Source organism: Stegostoma tigrinum, chromosome 7, assembly GCF_030684315.1.
Source record: "Stegostoma tigrinum isolate sSteTig4 chromosome 7, sSteTig4.hap1, whole genome shotgun sequence".
Lineage (NCBI taxonomy): Eukaryota > Metazoa > Chordata > Chondrichthyes > Orectolobiformes > Stegostomatidae > Stegostoma > Stegostoma tigrinum.
Genome location: NC_081360.1, coordinates 58771920 through 58794427, shown reverse-complemented (window position 1 = coordinate 58794427; position 22508 = coordinate 58771920). Strand labels below are relative to the sequence as shown.

At 40.5% G+C, this 22508-nt stretch overlaps 1 protein-coding gene across 13 annotated transcripts in view; it reads left to right on the top strand.

The window, feature by feature from the left end:
• Nucleotides 1–22508, top strand: part of baz2ba (bromodomain adjacent to zinc finger domain, 2Ba) — a 329006-nt gene that overhangs the window by 139664 nt on the left and 166834 nt on the right. For 11 of the 13 annotated variants that reach the window (XM_059647301.1, XM_059647305.1, XM_059647303.1 and 8 more), the window contains 2 exons: nucleotides 7839–7967; nucleotides 17513–17704. In XM_059647301.1, coding sequence (XP_059503284.1) covers nucleotides 7841–7967; nucleotides 17513–17704 — 319 coding nt within the window. In that variant the 5' untranslated portion in view covers nucleotides 7839–7840. Of the gene's footprint in view, nucleotides 1–1534; nucleotides 1863–7838; nucleotides 7968–17512; nucleotides 17705–22508 lie in introns of all 13 variants that reach the window. The other 2 variants (XM_059647292.1, XM_059647296.1) reach the window with 1 other exon arrangement.

Sequence of the window (22508 nt, the reverse complement as noted above, 5' to 3'; positions counted from 1 at the left end):
ATACTTGACATTAAAAGTTCTGAAATTGCTGGCAAAGCTTAGCAGGTCTGGTAGCATCTGGGGAGAGAAATCAGCTAATGTTCTGGGTCGAGTGACTCTTCGTCAGAACTTGATTTCTCTCCACAGGTGCTGCCAGAGCTGCTGAGTTTTTCCAGCAATTTCTGTTTTTGCCTCTGATTTTCAGCATCTGCAGTTCCTTCAGTTTTTATTAAATGTTTTGAGTTGGTTCAGTTATAAATTAATGAGCCATGTTTCTAGTTCCAGTTAGCTATGGAATCAATATTTATAAAGTTATTCCCGTTTATGCTAAAATCTACAAAAACGTTTGCTGGGTTTTCTGCTTTACTTTCCGAATTCTGTTCTGGTGGAGCCAACTGCAAAAATTACCATTTTTTGCTTGTGGCCTATTGAACAACCTACTCCAACTCACCGTAAAATATTATGATAGTTCTTATGTTCATTCAGAGAAATTATCAACTTTATCATTGCAAGAAAAGTTGCAGAACTCGTGGTATTGTTATAGTATAGAATGTGGTGTCATTTCGATTGATGATTCTTGTTATTGCAATGTTGGAATATGTTTGTTCCAATTGTTTAAAAAATTGCACTTTGCTTCTTGCTGTCATTTTTACGGACAGAATTACTTAGTGTGGACAGTATGGCCACTGCTAACAGAATGGGTGTAATCCTGTTTTGCATTATAAACATAAATATACAAATGGTCACAAGAGGGCTCTGTAACACTCCTCCCCACCTAATGAAACAGTATTATATGTTCAACTTGATACAATCTTAATGCATTTCTTGTTGTTCACCTATTTGTGAATCAAACGTAACCACTGGTATCGTATTTCTGTAAGGATAATGCCTTTCCAAACTCTTGAGAATTTGGAAATGATCTTGATTCATCGTTGGCTGAGTCTGGGGAGAAGTTATCTCTAACAAAGGTTTTGACGTTTTGATTTTGACGTTCAGTTGAATTTTCCAGTGATCGGTCATGTCTGGCTGACATAGTTTCTAGGGCAACTTGTGTTGAAGTAACTACTGGTACTCTACAGGTTTCTAAATTGTCTCATTCAACAAGCATATTTAATTCTTCCTAACTTCATTCATTTTAATGATTTTTGAAAAGTAAAATATTACTTAAGTACAAAATTAACTTTTCCCCTATCAAACATCTTGACTAGATGCTCATGAGGATGACATAATTTCACCACTGTCCCTGGTAACAACTTTACCCACTTGTGATCACGATTTTTCATTTTAACCTGGTTCAACTAAAGGAGTCTTTCTCTCCCTCTATTCCTATCTTGACTTGATTCCATCTAAATTATTTCTTTTCTGCTGTCTGTTGAATGTGACTTCAGTAATTAAAAAAAACTTTTCTGAGCTGTTTTCTCAGGAACAACACAGCTGGTATTCTGCCTGTAATGGTGTGAGACTTGTTACAATAAATAAACAAAGTTTGCCAAGTTTGTGATCCAAGTAAAATTGACTTTTATTTAAAATTATATCTTTTATCTTTTTCTTACAGGAACATGCTTTACAAGTCGCACAGTTCACTCTGCTGGTCTGTTTGAAACAGGATGATGTGATGGACCTTGAGTGTGTTACGTCTATTCGTTTTAGGAATTTTACAAAGTCTTCTGAATAAACTGAGGGGTGCTGCTGCACACACTTTCCTCTGGAAACCAATAAGCAGCAAACAATGCAAAAGAAGCTGAAGTTTTGGTAGCTGTGAAACTTTTCAACCCACTTCAAAAGGCTGCCTATCAGAATGAAAAGCTGTTGCTGTTCAAATTCTGCAAAATTGAAGTGCAGCTACTGCTAAACTCTAGGCAACTGTTTTCACCATTGCAAAGGTACTGATGGTAGTTGCTTTCAAATGAGGCTTTGGAACTCTTTTCCTGAAAAGATGATAGAAACAGAGTCCATCAGTATTTTTAAGGCAGAGCAAAACAGATTCTTGTTCAATAAGTGGGTGAAAGGTTATCAAGGATAAGCAGAAATAGGGATTTGAGGTTACAATCAGATCAGCTGTGATCTTATTAAGCAGTGCAGCTGAATGGCCTACTCCTACTCATTGTTTGCAAATATGTGAGCTTGACATACTTCGCCTTGTTTCTAATCAATTGTTATCTAATCCTGGCCACCGAAAGATAGCTGCTTGCAGTATTCTTTTAAACTAATTCCCAAGTGTTGACCATCTAGATCATGTGAAACTGACACAACCCATTATCGATGATAACTCTTTTGCATAAAACAAATGGTCTGACTTTTACATCCACTAGTTGTGTTGGCCGCCCATTTGCAATACTGTCATGCACCCTTGCCAATATGTAATCCCTCGAGTTATACTTCAGAAACAGGTTGCATGCAGGATCTTGCCCAGGGCCCATCGGTTCCCATCTGCTTTCCTTCTTTGTTTTACTTTTGCTTCTACTTTTTTTCTTTCACTTTATTTTCCTTTTGGTCATTTCTTCCTTGTGGTGGATTGTTTGGCAGCACTGGCACAAGAATGAGAATGGGCCATGTGTGTACTGGTGTACATGGCTTCTCCCAGTGATAGGAGGCTGGTGGCAGTGAGTGCATTCTCCCACCATTTGGGGCCTATGGCAGTGGCAGTGAGGTCATTCTCTCACCATTTGGGGCGGAAGGCAACAATAGCAAAGCTCCTCTAGCGATCAGGGATGGTGGTGCTGGTGGCTGCAGACTCTCCAAGATGGCAGCACCGGCAAAGTAACATCTGTACTCGAAGTAGGACTTGTAGCCTGGTGGTGGCCTGGGCTGGCAGCTAAGCCAGGGAACCTTGGTTGCGGGGCAGGTGTAGGATCAGTGGCAACTGTGGAGTGGGCCCAATACAAAGAGATGGCACCTAAAGTGTGGCTACATGTTGGTGGGTCCAGTGCAGGCTGCGGCTGAGGTTGTGGAGATCTGCCTTGACGCCTCCTTTGAGGCTTGGTAACAGCATGGACTGGGTCAGAAAGATTGATATTCTGAACTTTTTACTGCTTTACTTTTTCTGATTTATTCCTGTGACCTATCATGCTGGACTATTTTCTAGTTTACTTTTCTAATTTTTTTTTGTTTCCTAAGAATTTGGTGTTAAGCATATATATCTTACATATATTCCATATATCTAAGCATATATGTATTTGTGGCTGAGATGGCACTGTATTGCAGTGACTGTAAACTTTTCACTGCACTCATTTGAGTATACATGACAAAGCTAATCCAATACCATTTTATGCTACTGACAGTTCATCCATGTGGCAAAGAAAGGCATGCTTTCCTTGTTGGGTCCTATCTTTGAAAGGAATGTTAATCTAGGTACCACATCAACATTACAATCATCTTCTGATCACCTGTATTTAATGTCATAGTGATGAACTGACATAATCAAAACCAATCTCTGAATTCAGGCTATAGTTAAATTAGATGTTGGAAACTTAGAATTCATATTGACCATCAATGTTTTATGCTGCATTCTGATTGCGATACTTGTACATTCTTGTTTCTCAAAATTATCTTACTCCAACAATCAAAAGATGTTCCACATTCTGCTGGAGCATGATTTTGTTCACTGGCGCTGAGGCTTCGAGTGGCAAATGGAACTGGTGTTTCCTCATCGCTTTTCAACACCTGAGATCACAGAATTTATTCCATGTGAATAGTGATCACATGCTAGCCTAATCACATTGTGATCTACCAGCATCTACAAGCTCAATTTTATACAAATTGAATGCTTTATGACACTCCTTCATCCAATTCGGTATAACATCTTTGGTGAAGAGATCATTTAGTGAATATCAATAGTTTTGCCAAATGTTGTACAAGTTTATTAGGCCTGTCAAAGATTTGAGCTCAGACATGCTTTCGGGGTTTGTGTCGCATCTGTGATGAGGAAGTGTCAGTTCTGAAGAAGGGTCACCGACCCAAAATGTTAACTCTGTTTTCTCCTTCACAGATGCTGCCAGGCCTGCTGAGCTTTTCCAGCAACTTTGTTTCTGTTCCTTTCATCTAAGTCTCCTTGAATTGCTTGCTAAATATGGTTCTTCATCCCTTGGAAAATTCCAGAAGCTGAAGAAACACCAAAGAGCATTCTATAAAACTGAAAAACTCACCTGTGAATGGATAGTCTGATATGAATTTGACTGGTGAACTTGAAATGCAGACATTCATTTGTCAGATCTAACTTTGACAAGAAACTGGCCTCCTGAACAGGTGCTCCACCTTGGCAAAGTATCAGGTTGCTTACATTCTAGTACCTGATTAATAGCTAATTTATAATCAACCACTGGGGGATCTTTGAATATGCTGATTACTGTGGTCTACATTGTAAATAATATTCTCAGTATCAGGTCTTTTTAGCTCACGCTGTATATGCTTCCTTGGTTGTAGGTTATTAGATGTGGTAATGAACTGGTCTTACATTCTTCACCTATATATTAGCCTTGTGCCTTTGAAACAGTTAGTAGGTTTCACTAAACCTCTTTTGATATTTGTCGATTATATTGTTCTATAATATAAATTTCATCTCAACGTGAGAAAGCTCATTCAAATTTAACGTAAGTCATGCTAAGCAGTTTCTTTCTAACAAGAAGATAGTAAAAACTGCTGATGGCCTAAATGTGGATTTTACCAGTTTCAAAATCTCCCCAGCCCCGGTCTCGCCCCATGAAGAACCCACCCTCCTATCCCCGCCTCCTTGACCTGACACAACCTGTCCATCTTCTCTTCCACCGATCCGCTCCTCCCACCTCAATGACCAATCCCCACCACTGCCTACCTGCACTCACCTATCATCATTCCCACCTACCTTCCCGAGCCCCATCCCTCTTCTCTTTATTTCTGAGCTCCCTTCCCCTTCCCCCTCCCCCATTTCTGAACAAGGGTTCCAACACGAAACATCAGCTTTCCTGCTTCTCTGATGTGCCTGGCCTGCTGTGTTCCTCCAGCTCCACACTGTAATCTTCTTTCTAACAAGGCTGGTTTTTCACCTTCCACCATACAATGAGCAGTTTTACACATGGCTCACCTTATTTGATAAGAACCAATACACTTCTGATTATGAGAATTTTCTCTTCCCCATAACTGTGAAACTCTCTCTGCCATTGTACTGTCCCATTGTCACGGTCAACTGTTGAGCTTGGGCCCTTCTGCATCTTCATTTAGAGTCATTGAGCTGCACAGCATGGAAATAGACCCTTTAATCCAACTCGTCCATGCCGACTGGATATCCTAAATTAATGTTGTCTTGTTTGCCAGCATTTGGCCCATATCCCTCTAAACCCCTCCTATTCATATACCCATTCAGATGCTTTTTAAATGTTGTAATTGTACCTGTCTCCTCCTCCTCCTCTGGCAGCTTCTTTATTATGAGCACCACCCTCTGTGTGGAAAAAGTTGCTCCTTAGGTCCCTTTTAAATCTTTCCCCCTCACTTTAAACCCATGTCCTGTAGTTTTGGACTCCCCCCATCCCAGACAAAAGACCTTGTCTATTCACCCTATCCGTGCCCCTCGTGATTTTATTAACCTCAAAGTTCAGCCACCAGCCTCTTGTGCTCCAGTGAAAATATCCCCAGCTCCTCCCTATAGCTCAACCCTCCAACCTTGGCAACATCCTTGTAAATCTTTTCTGAACCCTTTCAAGTTTCACAACATTCTTTCTATAGGAGGGAGACCAGAAGTACGTGCCGTTTTCCAAGAGTGGCCTAACCAGAATTGTGCACAATCGCAACATGACCTTCCAACCCCTGTACTCAATGCACTGACCAATAAAGGCAAGCATATAGAATGGCGCCGTCACTCACCTGTCTACCTGGGATTCCACTTTCAAGTAACTGTGAACTTGCACCCTAAGATCTCTTTGTTCAGCAACATTCCCCAGAACTTTACCATTAAATGTGTAAGTCCTGCCCTGATTAGCCTTTTCAAAATGCAGCACCTCACATTTATCTAAATTAAACTCCATCAGCCACTCCTTGGCCCCCATTTGCCCATCTGATCACAGTCCCATTATACTCTGAGGTGACCTTCTTTGCTGTCCACTGTATCTCCAATTTTGGTGTCAGCTGCAAACTTAGTAACAATATGTTCTATGCTCACATCCAAATCATTTACATAAATGACAAAAAGCAGTGGACCCAGCACTGATCTTTTCGGCACACTGCTGGTCACAGGCCTCCGGTTTGAAAAGCAGCCTTATTTACCAAAGATCCTCACTGGTTATCAACTTGAGCATCTGTTGAGCCACATTTTCCCGTGTCCATAGCCATTGCTGTTTGGTAAGATAGTTTAAAAGTCAGCTTTGACAATAATATTAATTTTCTGGTAATGTGCACACGTTTTAAAACACAATTAAATCTGTCCAGCAATGCTCTCTCTTGAAACTTTTCAAAATTACACTGAAGGAATAATCAGCTTTTTCAAGGCCGTAATTAACACTCTCTCTGTTCTCATCAAGCAATTGATTCCTCATTCTAAAATATAGTTTACTGTGATCTCCAACGGCTTTGGGTTGTAGTGCTGCTCTAGCTTAATCAAGACCTCAAATAATGGTGTGTCTTTCTGCTTTGCTGGAGCAAGTAAATTCTTGAGCACCTCATGCACACCTAGGCCTGTTTCAGTCAAAAGATCACCCTTCTCCTTTCCCACACTGCCTAAATGATATCAGGACTTTGACAGTATTGTTCACAGTGAGAAATATCTCTGGTGGTACCACATGAACATCAAAATATTTTTGGTCACAGTAGCATTGCCCCAGTTGACCAATGATTTTGTCAGACATAGCTTTCTCAGTTGAACCACCTATGAGCACAACTCAATATTTTCGGACTAGGTTTTGCCCCCTTTTCTCAATACTTCAGATCCTCAATTAGTTGAAAATGTATTCAATCCAAATTTCTTTTGCTGAGGAAATCAGTAATCCCATCCTTGTTAACAAAGTTTTGTGTCATTTGAAACAAATTGTCTCTGTGGACAGAGTGACAGCCTCCTGGCTAAACATTTCTCTGGCACTTCCTCATGGATGAAAATCTTAAATATGGGTAGAAGGAACAGTCATGTTCACTGCTGGATGGGGTGAATCTCTACACGCATTGGAGCTAGCTGTCAGGCGGAGCGTGTAATGTGCAATTGCATAATACTTATGTGCAAAGATAAATATCCCATATTGTTGAGAATTTCAGATGCAGATAGCTCAAGACATGGGAAGAGCAGGTCAAATACAGGATTGACCCGAATAGAATGGCTGGTTGACCTGCACAAAGTGATAGTTGGTCACAGACACCCAGTTTTATCCAGTGTTGTCAAATATTGATGAATGCATGCATGGATACAAGGTGTTGCTGTTGCAGGAAGGTCATGTTGTAGCTGCATGTATTTAATGTGAATCTGAAATGGCTAAAATATATGGAGACATCCAACTTACTAGTAATTCAACATTTGAAATCAGAATTGATTTATTGTGGAGTGCTGAGTTCTGTTTGAGTTCAAATCCTCCACCATGGTAAACCTTAAGGCGCTGGAAAGTTCAGTAATGAATCAAAATTTATTTGGAGGGAAGCGGCATGCACGCTTTTGAGAAATAAATTTTGTATCATCAGAACTCACTTCGACCTTAAATAAGAAAGGCCGAAACACTCCATTTGTCGTATAAAATTGTACTATAAAGGTACCTTTTGATGCTGTTATTTTCCTGAATGTAATTGACATAGGTTTTGGAAACAATTTTTATTAGAAAACAATAGTAGACATCAGTCGCATCTGACTTGGAAGTCTGCACGCTTTATTTTTGGTTGCTTTCATTTTTGATAATGTTTGATTCCCTTTTTAGATATGGAGTCTGGGGAGTGGCTGGCATCCAATTCCTCTGCCCCTTCTACATCATCAGTATCGTCCACTCCTACAGCATCAGCTGCTACCAAGGGGGCTGCAGGATTTGGCTCCACACTGTCGACCTGTGGTAAGGAGAGTACTCTGCTTCAACTAAGCTACTTGGTGAAATGTAGACTCAACAGCTAAACCTGTGTAAGGACATTTGAGTGACTTGCATCAGGTGTCCTCTTTTATTTTAAAAGTCGTAATTACCTGTTCAGTAAACTGAGTGAACTAATAACCTGGGATTATATAAATCTCCTCAGACATTCCTTTTCCCTGACAGGTATTTTTCCAGATGACTATCTTTAGAGCCCGGTCAATGGGATTTTCTGTTTGTTGAGTTTAGTAGTTATGAACATTCTTGCAACCCTGTTCCATCATGGACATGATGTCCTGATCCATCTGGTTTTTTGAATTGGCACCCTCAAGAGGCAATATGTGGGATTTGTGCGTGCCAAATTAGGGGACTGGAGAAGGGGTAAGTTACTGCTCCCTTGATTGAGACCATATTTCTCCACGCACTGCAGCTATTGTTCGAAGTGCTGGACGATATATACATTGCAATTCACACCTTATCAGTGTCTGACATACTGGGGAATCTGTGATCTTCCAGTTGCAACTTTACTTTTCCCCCCACTTTTCTTTCTCAGCTTTTTGCATGTTTTGAATTTGGATATGATCAAAGTCAATTAGCAAGTTAAATTAAAGGAACGATCAATAGAAATACTGTTGTAGACAATATAAGGGTGTGTTGTAGCATTTGCAAAATCGAAGCATTCTAATGATGAAGAAAATGTTCCAAAGGACAGACCCATCATCCATGGATAACTAGAAATGTTAAAGATGCCACCAAACCAAAAGAAAAAGTATATTATTGTACAAAGATAGGTGGCATGTCAGTAGATTACACAGAATATGAAAAACAGCGAAGAAAACCAAAAATTAATAAAGAGGAAAAGTTAGAGTAAGAAATGTAAAAACAGTGAGTGTCAGTAAATACTTGAAGAGTCAATGAAAAGTGAGTATTGGTCCTGTACCAAGTGTTACTGGGGACTAATAACGAAATAGTAGATAAGTTAAATCAGTATTTTGCATTTATCTTCATTATAGAGGATATAAATAATATCCCAAAATGAAGGATAAATTAGGAAATAAAAAAGGACAGGCATTCAGGAAAACCACAATCATCAGAGAAGTAGTATTGAGTTTTTTTTTGGAGTTGCAGGCTGACGTGTGCCTGGCTCCTGATTGATTTCATCCTAGGGTCTTCGAAGAACTGGCTAGTGAGGCAATTGATGCATCATTTTTAATTTTCCAAAACTCCCTTGATCTGAGGAGTCCTAGATTAGAAGCCAACAAATGTAAATCCTTAATTCAAAAAGGGAGACAGGAAGCAGGAAATTACAGGACAATTATCTTGAATATCTGTCATAGGGAAATGTTAGAACTTATTACAGGTTTTATGGCATGGCAGGGTAATTAGGAAAAGTCAACACAGTTTGTGAAAGGGAAATCAATTCATAAGAGATTTTTGAGGAGGTAACATGCTGTCCATAAAGATAACCTGGTGAATGTACTGTGCTTAAGTTCTAGAAGGCATTTAATAAACTGTCCCATTAATGATTATTTTGGAAAATAAAAACTCATAGCGTAAGAGAATATTATATTGATATGGATTTATGATTGTCTGATTTAACAGGAAGTAGTTAGGAGGTATAAGTGCTATTTTTCAGGTTGCTGAAGTGCAATGGGTAGTGTGCAACGTAGAATACTGCTGGGGCCTCAACTATTTGCAATTTATATAGATTACTAGAAAGAAGGGACGGAAGGTATGTTTGCCAATTTTCTGATGACAAAAATAGTTGTGAAAGTAAGCTATGAACCAGACCCTGGGAAATTGATAGAGATAAAGTTAATGAGAATAGAAAAAAGATGTGTCAAATGAAGTACAATGTGAAAAAAATGTGAAATTGTCCAATTTCACAGGAAAAATAAAGAAGCATGTTATCTAAATGGTGAGAGATTTCAGAGCTCTGAGATGTAGAGGGAGCTGGCTGTCTTACAGGCAGTGAGAATTTCTGTAAATGTTAAGAGCATGAGCAAGGTGAGTGTTGGTCCTTTGCCAAGAAAGACAAGGAAATTAATAATGGAACATAAGGAAATGGCAGACGAATTAAACCAGAATTTTGCATCTGTCTTCAAGGTATAAGAATAGAAAGAATAATAAATAGGAGGGAGAATGTCAGGAAAATCACAATCACTGGATAATTTCATGAATTACAGAAGGTTAGTATGGAGGTGCAGCAAGTAATTAGGGAAGCTAATAGAATATTATTTATAACAAGGAGAATTGAATGCAAATTTAGGGAAGGCCCTTGTAACAGAATGGTAGTATACCTGCCTTTGGGTCAAGGAGTTGGGATTCAAGTCTCACCTGTGGAAATGTCATAACATGAGCAGATTGATTAAGAGCAGAAGTTGGTGGCCACTGTTCAGCTGTTTAAGGGCTCTTGTGGAAACGTAGTCATGGTCCAGTGGTAGGACCAGAAGTTGTAGTCTCAGTAAATGATCCCAGTTTAAGACTTATTCTCTGAGGGTTGAAAGTCTTTGCAACAGCATGCCACATGGAGATGTTAGGGCAGAGTCCTTGTATTTATTTCAGGCTGGGATAGACAGGTTCTTCATCAGTCGGAGAATCAAGGATCACAGGGAAAGGGCAGGAAGGTGGACCGTTGAGGAACATTGGATCAGCCATGGTCTTGTGGAATGTTGGAGCAGGCCTGAGGGACTGAATGGTCTGCTCCTGTCCCTATTTCTCTGGTCCCCACCTTTGGGTCAAGAGGCCTGAATTCAAGCCCCCTCTGCCACAGAACTGTGTAATGACATCTCTGAAAGAGTCGATTAGAAATAATCTAAAATGTGGGGAGGTTATGCTTCAGTTAAACAGGACTCTAGTGAGATTGCTGCTAGATTAGTATTCACAGCACTGGTCATCTAATTTAATGAAGAATGTAAATACCTTGAAGGCAGTTCAATGAAGATACACTGTACTAAGAGCTGAATTGGCTTAGGTTGAAAGTTTAGACAGGCTAGCTTTGTATCTGCAGGAATTTACAAGAGAATGAACTGAGTTTATTGAAATATATAAGGGCATTGGATAATTATTTGGATAAAAATACTGTGCATGGGTATGAGGAAAATCAGCAGATTGACACTTTGGAAGAGCTAGCTTGAAAAGCTGATGCAGACATGAAGGACCGAATAGCCTCTTTCTGTATCAGAAGACTTCTGTGAAACTGAGGGCTCCTGTTAGGATAGGTGTGAGAGGATGCATCTTCTTGACTGGGTAGATCTGATGAAGATGTTTTCTAGTATAAGAGAACATAGAGCTCTATCTCACTGCTGAAAAATCAGGGACCACCCATTTAAAACAGAAACAATTTTCTTTTGTTGATGGTTAAGTTTTTGGAAACACTTCCTGAAAGTGACGTGGAAGCAGAGTACTTAAATATTTTTAAGGCAGAGATAGATAATAGATGGATTGGTAGATTCTTGTAAAACAAAGGGGTGCAAGATTATCAGAGGCAGATGGCAGTGCACACCAGAGGTTGCAATAAGATCAGCCATGATCTTTTTGAAAGTTGGAGCAGACGTAAGGGGCTGAATGGCCTACTTCTAATTTGTATGTTTTTATACAGGGTTGAATGCACTCATTAGCACATCTGGTTCGCTGTTTGCCTCAAATATGGCCAATTGTAGCACGTTGCTCACTATTTTTTGGGTAGAGACACATCTCTTGAATTTATAGCTTTAACCAGCATATTTCTTGTATCATGCTTGCAAGTCTCCTCCGTACCCAATCTAGTAGTGTTTTTTAAACAAAATATTGTGACCCAGAGCTGCATGTTGGTGTTGTCTGACCGTAGTTCAATACAGATTTAGCATAACATACCTAATTTTTAATTCTGTGCTCTTAGAAATAAAATTGAGGACTTGCTTATTTTTATAACATTGCTTTGTAGCGCAGCTAATTATTGATCGCTGTATTTGTATTCTGAGCTTTTCCCCCGCTATATCCTGACTAAACCTGTGCTTTGAACTCTTAGTTGTTGCCCTATACTTTGCACCAAAATGCATTAGTTCCTTGATAATAGGAACTACAGATGCTGGTGAATCTGAGGTAACAAGATGTAGAGCTGGATGAACACAGCAGGCCAAGCAGCATCAGAGGAGCAGGAGGGCTGACGTTTCGAAAAGGGGCTAGGCACTGGAGTCAGGGAAAGTTGCAGATGATTGGAAAATTGCAGTTGTAACCCCCTTGTTTAAGAAAGGATCAAGGCAAAAGATGGAAAATTATCGGCCGATTAGTCGAACTTCAGTAGTTGGTAGCAAGTTCTGAGAAGATTTGTAGCTCAGGTTGAGGTTCTGGATGTGAGTTTGCTCGCTGAGCTGGAAGGTTAGTTTTCAGACATTTCATCACCATTCTAAGTAACATCATCAGTGAGCCGCCGATGAAGCGCTGGTGTTATGTCCTGCTTTCTATTTATCTGGTTAGGTTTCCTTGGGTTGGTGATGTCATTTCCTGCATTGGTGATGTCATTTCCTGTTCTTTTTCTCAGGGGATGGTAGATTGATTTGGACTCAATGTGTTTGTTGATGGAGTTCCGGTTGGAATGCCATGCTTCTAGGAATTCTCGTGTGTGTCTCTGTTTGGCTTGTCCTAGGATGGATGTGTTGTCCCTATCAAAGTGGTGTCCTTCCTCATCTGTAGATAAGGATACGAGTGATAGTGGGTCATGTCGTTTTGTGGCTAGTTGATGTTCATGTATCCTGGTGGCTAGCTTTCTGCCAGTTTGTCCAATGTAGTGTTTGTCACAGTTGGTAGTCGGTAGTTGGTAACATTCTAGAATCCATTGTCAAGGATGAGATTTCTGAATTCCTGGAAGTGCAGGGTCAGATTAGAACAAGTCAGCATGGATTTAGTAAGGGGAGGTTGTGCCTGACAAACCTGTTCGAATTCTTTGAAGAAGTAACAAGTATGTTAGACCAGGGAAACCCAGGAGATGTTATCTATCTAGACTTCCAAAAGGCCTTTGATATGGTTCCTCACTGGAGGCTGCTGAGCAAGCTGAGGGCCCATGGTGTTCGAGGTGAGCTATTGGCTTGGATTGAGGATTGGCTGTCTGACAGAAGGCAGAGAGTTGGGATAAAAGGCTCTTTTTCGGAATGACAACCAGTGACGAGTGGTGTCCCGCAGGGTTCAGTGTTGGGGCCGCAGCTGTTCACTTTATATATTAATGATCTTGGTGAAGGGACTGGGGGCATTCTGGCGAAGTTTTTCGATGATACGAAGAATAGGTGGACAGGCAGGTAGTACTGAGGAGGTGGGGAAGCTGCAGAAAGACAGTTTAGGAGAGTGGTCCAGGAAATGGCTGATGAAATTCAATGTGAGCAAATGTGAGTTTTTGCACTTTGGAAAAAAGAATACAGGCATGGACTATTTTCTAAATGGTAAGAAAATTTGCAAAGCAGAAGTACAAAGGGATCTGGGAGTGTTGGTCCAGGATTCTCTAAAGGTTAACTTGCTGGTAGAGTCTGTGATTAAGAAAGCGAATGTAATGCATCTCAAGAGGGTTGAAATATAAAAGCAGCGATGTGCTTCTGAGACTTTATAAAGCTCTAGTTAGGCCCCATTTAGAATACTGTGTCCAATTTTGGACCCCACACCTCAGGAAGGACATACTAGCCCTGGAGCGTATCCAGCGGAGATTCACACAGATGATCCCTGGAATGGTAGGTTTAACGTATGATGAACGGCTGAGGATCCTGGGATTGTACTCATTTCGAGTTTAGAAGGTTGAGGGGAGATCTAATAGAAACTTACAAGTTAATGTATGGTTTAGAAGGGGTGGACGCTGGGAAGTTGTTTCTGTTAGGTGGGGAGACTAGGACCCGTGGGCACAGCCTTAAAATTAGAGGGGGTAAATTTAAAACGGAAATGAGACGATATTTCTTCAGCCAGAGAGTGGTGGGCCTGTGGAATTCATTGCCACGGAGTGCAGTGGAGGCCGGGATGTTAGATGCCTTCAAGGCAGAGATTGACAAATTCTTGATCTCAGAAGGAATCAAGGGCTACGGGGAGAATGCAGGGAAGTAGAGTTGAAATGCCCATCAGCCATGATTTAAATGGTGGAGTGGACTTGATGGGCTGAATGGCCTTACTTCCATTCCTATGTCTTATGGTCTTATTGCTTTGTAGCGCAGCTAAATGTGTTATAAAAATAACCAAGTCCTCAATTTTATTTCTAGGAGCATAGAATTAAAAATTATGTACGTTATGCTAAATCTGTATTGAACTACGGCCAGGCAACACCAACATTCAGCTCTGGGTCACAATATTATGTTTAAAAAAACACTACTGGAGTGGGTGTGGAGGAGACGTGCAAGCATGATGCAAGAAATATGATGACAGGTCTAGGCAGGAAACATCAGTTTTCCTGCTCTTCTGATGCTGCTTTGCCTGCTGTGTTCATCTAGCTCTACACCTTGTTATCTTGCAGTAGTTCCTTTTTGTTTCATGGCTTCTCATATTTAGTTGGCGTTACCATAATACTATCTTCCCCATCTCCTCCTGACAGCCAGCTAGTCATCGTCTGATTCCACTGAGTTCAACCCTTTTACCACTGTTTCCTTCCAGATAGTCCCATCAGATTGGAAGTTAGCAAATGCAACAATGTTTTTTTTATCTCTCTCACTCGTAAAAAGCAATGAACTGCAGGCCAGTTAGCGAAATATCAGTTGTTGGGGAAATGTTAGAATCTATTATCGAAGAAGTCTTAAAACAATGCACATATATGATCATGACAAGTCAGCAATGTTTTTGCTGCATTCACTGACACCATCGCATGTGCACATTCAAATGGTTTCAGGGAAGGTCAGGACTTTGGAAAGATGAGGTCTGGACCCAGGCTGGAGACAGCTGTGGACACAAGATGTGCAAGAGGGCCTGCTAGTCCGCTCGGGGGTATACTCCCTCAACCCGATTCTTAGACCTTCCGCATTCCATCTCGTCTTGTGTCCTCAGTTCCAATTGCTGAACCACATTTCAAAAGTACATACAACATCCTGTATATGTGCAGTGTGGCATTTGTGTATGATGCTACATGTAAATTCTATGTGATATCTTAGTGCTTGGGATTGTGTACATGTGCATTTCCAGATCAGTTGCCTATAGTTTTGCCTGTTAGCAAACACTGCCAGCTTTTAAGAGCTTTGAGATTGAAACTAGTAATGTTGGCAAAGAGAAGGTACGTTACATCGACTGACTGAGTTTCAAAAAGGCATTCAGTAAGTGCCAAACAAGTGGCTAATAAGCCACATAAGGGCTCATGGAGTTGGGAATAAAATATATTGCATCAATAGAGAATTGTTTAACAGTCAGGAAGCAGAGAATGAGCATAACTGGGATGTTTTCAAATTGGCAGGTATTGAAAGGTGCCTTACACAGATCATTAGGTCAGGTGTTTACAATCTATATTGTGACTTGGATGATGAAACAGTGAGGGTATCTCAGATTGCTGATGATGGAAAACTAGTCGGAAATGTAAATAGAGAGAAAGACAAGCTGCAGAGATATGGACAGGGTAACTGAGGGGGCAACAAGATTGCAGATGAAGTATAATCTGGGGAGGAGTGACATTATTAATTTTGGTTGCAAGAGTAGCACAGCAGAATGTCTTTGAAAAACGTGAAGCGTGTAAATGTTGATGTTCAAAGGTCTGCTTGTACAAGAGACACCATGCCAGTGTGCATGTACATTGCAATAAGCAATTAAGAAGGCAAATAGCATATTGATTTTATTTCAAGGGATTTATTAAGGGATAAACAAGTCTTGCTAAGATTGTGCAGTCTTTTGATAAGAACACATCTGGGTTACAGTATATAGTTTTGGACTAAGCATTTATAAAATAATGTGTTCACATTGGGTGTGGCACAGTGACTCCTTATGATATTGTGGGGTACCTATGCCAAATAGACTGCATCGGATGAAGAAAACAGCTGTCTACCACCTCCTCTAAAGCAATTAGAGGTGAGGAGAATGCTAGCCCGGCTATAGTGAAACCCACATTGCAAGGGTGAATTTTTTAAAAAAGATGCAACATTTTGAAGCAGCTTGATATAATCTTTCAGCATCTATCCACAAATTGAGAAATCTAAATATGGTGCTGTTGAGGATTAAATGGCTAATCATTTAAAATTAAGGTGAGAAGAAATTATTTCTTTTGATAAACTATGGAATTCTCAACCTAGAGGGTTTTGGATGCTTTAATAGACATCAGGATCTCAGGGAATTAAGGGATTGTGGAACAGGCAGGATGGTAAATTTGAATCCCAAGATCAACCATGATCATATTGAATGGCAGAAAAGATTCAACATCTGTATGGCCTTTTCCTCCTCCTTTCTGGGAGTCCCATGCCCGGTGACTTGTCTTGCTATATGTCTCCCATCTGCAGTGGATGAGCATATTGTTTTAATTTCTTCTCAGGTGCATCCCAGATATCTGGTATTGTCTTTTCTTGTCACACCATACGTTTGTCTCATCTGTATCTTAATATCCAGTAGCTGTTTCTCTTTTCTTGTAATTACCACATTCCCGCACTATTTAACAAGGCTGGTCTCTCAGCTGTCATAGATTCTTTTCAGTTTCAGTGATACTTTTTTGATACACTTTGCAGTTCTTCCAACTAGTTCAACCAAAGCTAATACGTTCCTTAGTTTTCATATTCAAACCCACCTCCAAGTATTTGAAACTGCTCACTTTTTTCAGACCTTCTCTTACAATCTTTATACCACCTTTTTCTCTTGGCTCAAACTGACCATCCATCTTTTGAGTCTTTGGCAACAAAGTGTGAAGCTGGATGAACACAGCAGGCCAAGCAGCACCTCAGGAGCACAAAAGCTGACGTTTCGGGCCTAGGCTTGGCCTGCTGTGTTCATCCAGCTTCACACTTTGTTATCTTGGATTCTCCAGCATCTGCAGTTTACATTATCTCTGACCACAATTTTTGAGTCTTTGGTCTTGGTTTTCATTCCTTTGTCTTTCAGTGCATCAATCAACGTCATGTATGTACAACCTATAAAATTATATGATGTCTCATCTAACTGTGCCAATTTTATACACATTCTGCATTTTCATTAATGGTCTCCTCTTATTTGATCCAGTCCCCCACAATCTTAACTGGTTGGGTAAACATGATTCCCCCGCAAGTAAACATATATAAAAAAATGATGTCAACCAAATATGTAGAATGTGTTTTTGATTAAAATGTTCATGTAAAGTTTTCATTGTACTGTTGATTCAAATTGCTTGTTATTTTCAGGTGTCCTGTTTGTTACTTAGTTACAAGTGCTGTAGGAGCATGAATAATAAAATGTTCAGGATGTTATGATTAGGTGGTTGAGTCTGCCCAGTTACAGATTGCCATATCTATTATAGAAAATTTTTGAAACATAATCGGTGACAAGTTAGAAATTTATATGCATGTTGTCAGTCTTGGATTTTTTAAACTGTTTTGTTTGCTCATAAATGCAAGAAAATAATCAGTAGCGTTTACCTTTTTTAATTTCAGGGCAAATGTTCAGAGCAGCTGCTGGAGATCAGCCATTTAATTTGTCTGGAGTATCGAGTGCCTTCCCAATGGTTAATCACACAGCCTTTGGACTGCATACTACAAGCTCAGGGCGTTCGGAGTTCGGTGGCCTGGGAACAATTGGTGCATCTACAGCCTTAGTAGGACATACACAGCTGTCATCTTTTCCAGGTACTTAGAAGTTTTTAATTATTTTAATTTCATTAATGGCAGTCATAGTGTGAGAAGGTTTACCAGAAATTCATTTGTGCTGTGTCGGTATTTAGGTGCTAACTGGCTTGCTGAAATTCTAATCTAGTGGACGGGAAGGAGTGACTTACTTACTGGATGAAATGTGCGACTCATAAAATTATTTCAAGTTCAGTCACTGGCTGAAGGAGTGCATGTCAACATGGTTTACATAGACCATAGAACGTTACAGCACAGTACAGGCTCTTCGGCCCTTGCTGTTGTGCCGACCTGTCATACCAATCTGAAGCCCATCTAACCTACACTATTCTGTGTACGTCCATATGCTTGTCCAATGATGACTTAAATGTACTTAAAGTTGGCGAATCTACTACCGTTGCAGGCAAAGCGTTCCATTCCCTTACTACTCTGAGTAAAGAAACTACCTCTGACATCTGTCCTAAATCTTTCACCCCTCAATTTAAAACTATGCCCCCTCATGCTCGCCGTCACCATCCCAAGAAAAAGGCCCTCCCTACCCACCCTATCTAACCCTCTGATTATTTTATATGTCTCAATTAAGTCACCTCTCAACCTTCTTTTCTCTAACGAAAACAGCCTCAAGTCCCTCAGCCATTCCTCGTAAGACCTTCCCTCCATACCAGGCAACATCCTAGTAAATCTCCTCTGCACCCTTTGCAAAGCTTCCACATCCTCCTTATAATGCGGTGACCAGAACTGTACACAATTCTCCCAACTGCAGCCGCACCAGAGTTTTGCAGCATAACCTCTTGGTTCCGGAACTCGATCCCTCTATTAATAAAAGCTAAAACACTATATGCCTTCTTAACAACCCTGTCAACCTGGGTGGCAACTTTCAAGGATCTGTGTACATGGACACCGAGATCTCTCTGCTCATCTACACTACTAAGAATCTTACCATTAGCCCAGTACTTTGCATTCTGGTTACTCCTACCGAAGTGCATCACCTCACACTTGTCTGCATTAAACTCCATTTGCCACCTCTCAGCCCAGCTCTGCAGCTTATCTATGTCTCTCTGAAACCTACAGCATCCTTCGTCTCTATCCACAACTCCACCGACCTTGGTGTCGTCTGCAAATTTACTAACCCATCCTGCTATGCCCTCATCCAGGTCATTTATAAAAATGACGAACAGCAGTGGACCCAACACCGACCCTTGCGGTACACCACTAGTAACTGTTGTCCAGGATGAACATTTCCCATCAACTACCACCCTCTGTCTTCTTTCAGCAAGCCAATTTCCGATCCAAACTGCTATATCTCCCACAATTCCATTCCTCCACATTTTGTACGATAGCCTATTGTGAGGAACATTATTGAACGCCTTGCTGAAATCCGTATACACCACATCAACCGGTTTACTCTCATCTACCTGTTTGGTCACCTTCTCAAAGAACTCAATAAGGTTTGTGAGGCACGACCTTCCCTTCACAAAACCGTGCTGACTATCCCTAATCAAATTATTCTTTTCTAGATGATTGTAAATCCTATCTCTTAAAACCTTTTCCAACACTTTACCGACAACTGAAGTAAGGCTCACTGGTCTATAATTACCAGGGTTTGAAAGGTTTATTAATCTACTTAGATCGTTGTCCTGCGCTTCTGCTGGAATTGTACAGTACGTTGATTAGGCCACTGCGAGTGTATTGTGTGCAGTTCTTGAATCCACATTGCAGGAGAGATTTAATAGCACTTGAGATTGCCAGGATGCTGCCTGGGCTATAGAGTTTCAACTATGAAGAGAGATTGGACAGACTGGGGTTGTTTTCCTTAGAGATGAAGAGGGGACAGGTTGAGATATATAAAAGTATGATGGAGGGACTAGTGATGAGGTGGGAGCTGTGGTGGTGCTCACACTGGTGGTTTGATTGTGAGGAGGGGAGATAGATTTTAGAAAAGGACAAAGTTTGGAGGAGATGTGAAGTAAACCTTTTTCGCTTAGTGGGTGTTGCGAAGCTGGAACTCACTGACACAAAGGTTGTAGAGGCAGAAACTGCCATAACAACATTTTTAAGAAACATTTTGATTTGCACTTACTTTGCCCAGCCATACAAGGCTATTGGCCAAGTGCTGTAAAACGGGATTGTAGTCGTTAGGTGGTTATTTGTAATCGATGCAGCCTTGATGGACTGCTGGACCAAAGGGCCTTTTCTGTGCTGTAGATCTTTATAACTTGTGTTCGATTTATTTCCAAATGTCCCAAACTTCACTTACCATTTGCTGAATTCACAAAGTACCAGATCAGATTGTACAGCATTTAAAAATTGAAAGAACTGCGGATGCTGGAAATCGGGAACCAAAACAAAGTTGCTGTTAAAGCTTAGCAGGTCTGACAGCATCTGTGAAGGGAAGAACAGTTAACGTTTCATGTCCAGTGACCCTTCCTCAGAACTCTGAGGAAGGGTCACTGGACCCGAAATGTTAACTCTGTTTTTCACTGAGATTTTCCAGCAGCTTTGTTTTGGTTCCTGTACAGCATTTGTACCAGTTGGCTATGCCAAATGTGACACCAAATTAAACTAATCCCCTCTGCTTCCCCTTGGTCCATATCCCTCCATTCGTTGCATATTCGTTTGCTTATCTAAAAATCTCTTAAACGTGCCCATCTAAACTGCCTCCGTCACCACCCCGACTATGCATTCCAGACTTCAACCACACTCTGTGTGGAAAAATTGTTTCCCCCTCTCACCTTAAATGCATGTCCCCTAGTATTAGATAAATTAGATACATAAATGGAAATCCCAGTTTTTGGACGTTAGTTCCTAGTTTGTCATTTTGCTGTTAACTGTCAATTATTCACCTTTTTAAGGTGTGTTTTGTCAATTTGAAAGATTTACTTAGTCCAAACAGAGCTTTTCTTAGTGCTGTGCTTTTTTAGGCTGCCTGAAATTGTTTGCCTGCAGACACTGGTGGTCTCCCTGGATCGCCTTAGGTGCTGAAGGACAAGGAGATGAATGAATGAAAAGGATTTGAGGATGCATTTGCAATGGAGAATTTTGCAGAGTGTTATGGACCAGACCAGAGCCCCTCAAAATACTTGAAGAAGGTAGCCTAGACCCTATTTTTTTCTTAATTTAAGGGCAGAAGTGAAGTTAGTGTTCCAGCTGTGACGCAACTAGTGAAACCACTCAGCTTTAAGCAAAACCAAAATTTATTTAAACACTGCAGTTGAAACATGAACAAACGAAAGCAGAATTTAACAATCTGAAAACCTAACCGAACTGATACAGCAACTCAACTAATTGACTGTTCCAATGTTGTAACATCCCATTAACACGCTGTGGCATAAAGGTACATTCAAACACAAATTCTTACAGGCAGGAGGGAACAACATCCAGAAAGAGATCCCAGAGAAAGTCAGAGGAATCCTTTATGAAGCTTGCAACCCTTCTGATACCCAAAACACCTTGTGACTGCTACAGCTTAAAGCCTGAACTGGGAGAACTAGCCACTCCCCTTCCATTGTTAAACTGGTACTCCTTAGACTCTTCAACATCTCTGCCTTTACAATTTCTCATCAATAAAAACCAAGGACAAAATAACCTTTTAAAAGTGACAGCATCGTCATATGAGGCTGTGGCTGAAGCACAAGAAATTATGGCTGATTGGATAGCTCTTTCAATGATTTGACAGTTGCAATACACTGAATGCCTCCTGTGATCCTGAGCCACTAAGAGCAGCATAAAATCCAGGATAAAATCAAAGGAAAGTTGTTATGAAGCCTGAAAGGGTTTGGAAGAGATTTGTAAGGATGTTGCCAGGGCTGGAGAGTTTGAACTATAGGGAGAGGCTGAATAAGCTGGGGCTATTTTCCTGGCAGAGTTGCAGGCTGGGGGGTGACTTTATAGACGTTTGAAAAATCATGAGGGGCATTTAAGGTGATAGGGGAAAGATTTAAAAGCGATGTAAGGAGCAACCTCTTCACACGGGGGTTGTGTGTGTATGAAATGAACTGTCAGAGGAAGTGGTGGAGGCTGGTACGATTATAGCATTTAAAAGTCATCTGGATGGGTACATGAATAGGAAGAGTTTAGAGGGATAAGAGCTAAATGCTGACAAATGGGACTGGATTAATCTAGTTCATCTAGCCGGCCTGGACAAATTGGACCAAAGCATCTCTTTTCGTGCTGTACATCTCTCTGATGCTAATAAAATTCATTGCACCTTTGCCTTGCAACTTCAGCAAAGCATTGAGACTTGGTCTTACCGCAGTCCTCAGTATCTGTTTCTTGTGCACCATTCCCTGTCCTAGTGCTGTACTAGGTGATTCCCAAGTTGCTGCAGCTTAACATGTACACTTCCACTTGCACAACTGACTCGGGGGCTTAAAGAACCTCAAAACACAATGATGTGCGGTTTATTCACAGGAGTCATGCAGTTTTTCCTCACTACAGTTTTTGAAATTGTTTTCTATCTGGCTTTGCAAATTTCTAAAGCCCAACTATAAGATGTTAAACGTATTGTAAAATATTTAGCATGTGTTTCACAATTACATGATTAACCGCGTCAATTTTGTTTGATTTAGTGTCTTTCAGTTAGATATTAGTTGAAACTCTATCTCCAAAAAGCCTGAGCCTAAAGTAAATGTATTTAACTGAAGCTGCAACACTGAATTGAATTTAGATTGTGCAGTGTCTGTAATTTTCCAGGATATGTACAAATTATTCAGTCAGCAGTTTGTGACTAAGGTTTTTTTTCTTCAGCTACTGACAATTTACCCTCAAAATTACTCAGAAATCAGTGTCAAGTTATAATTGGAATTAA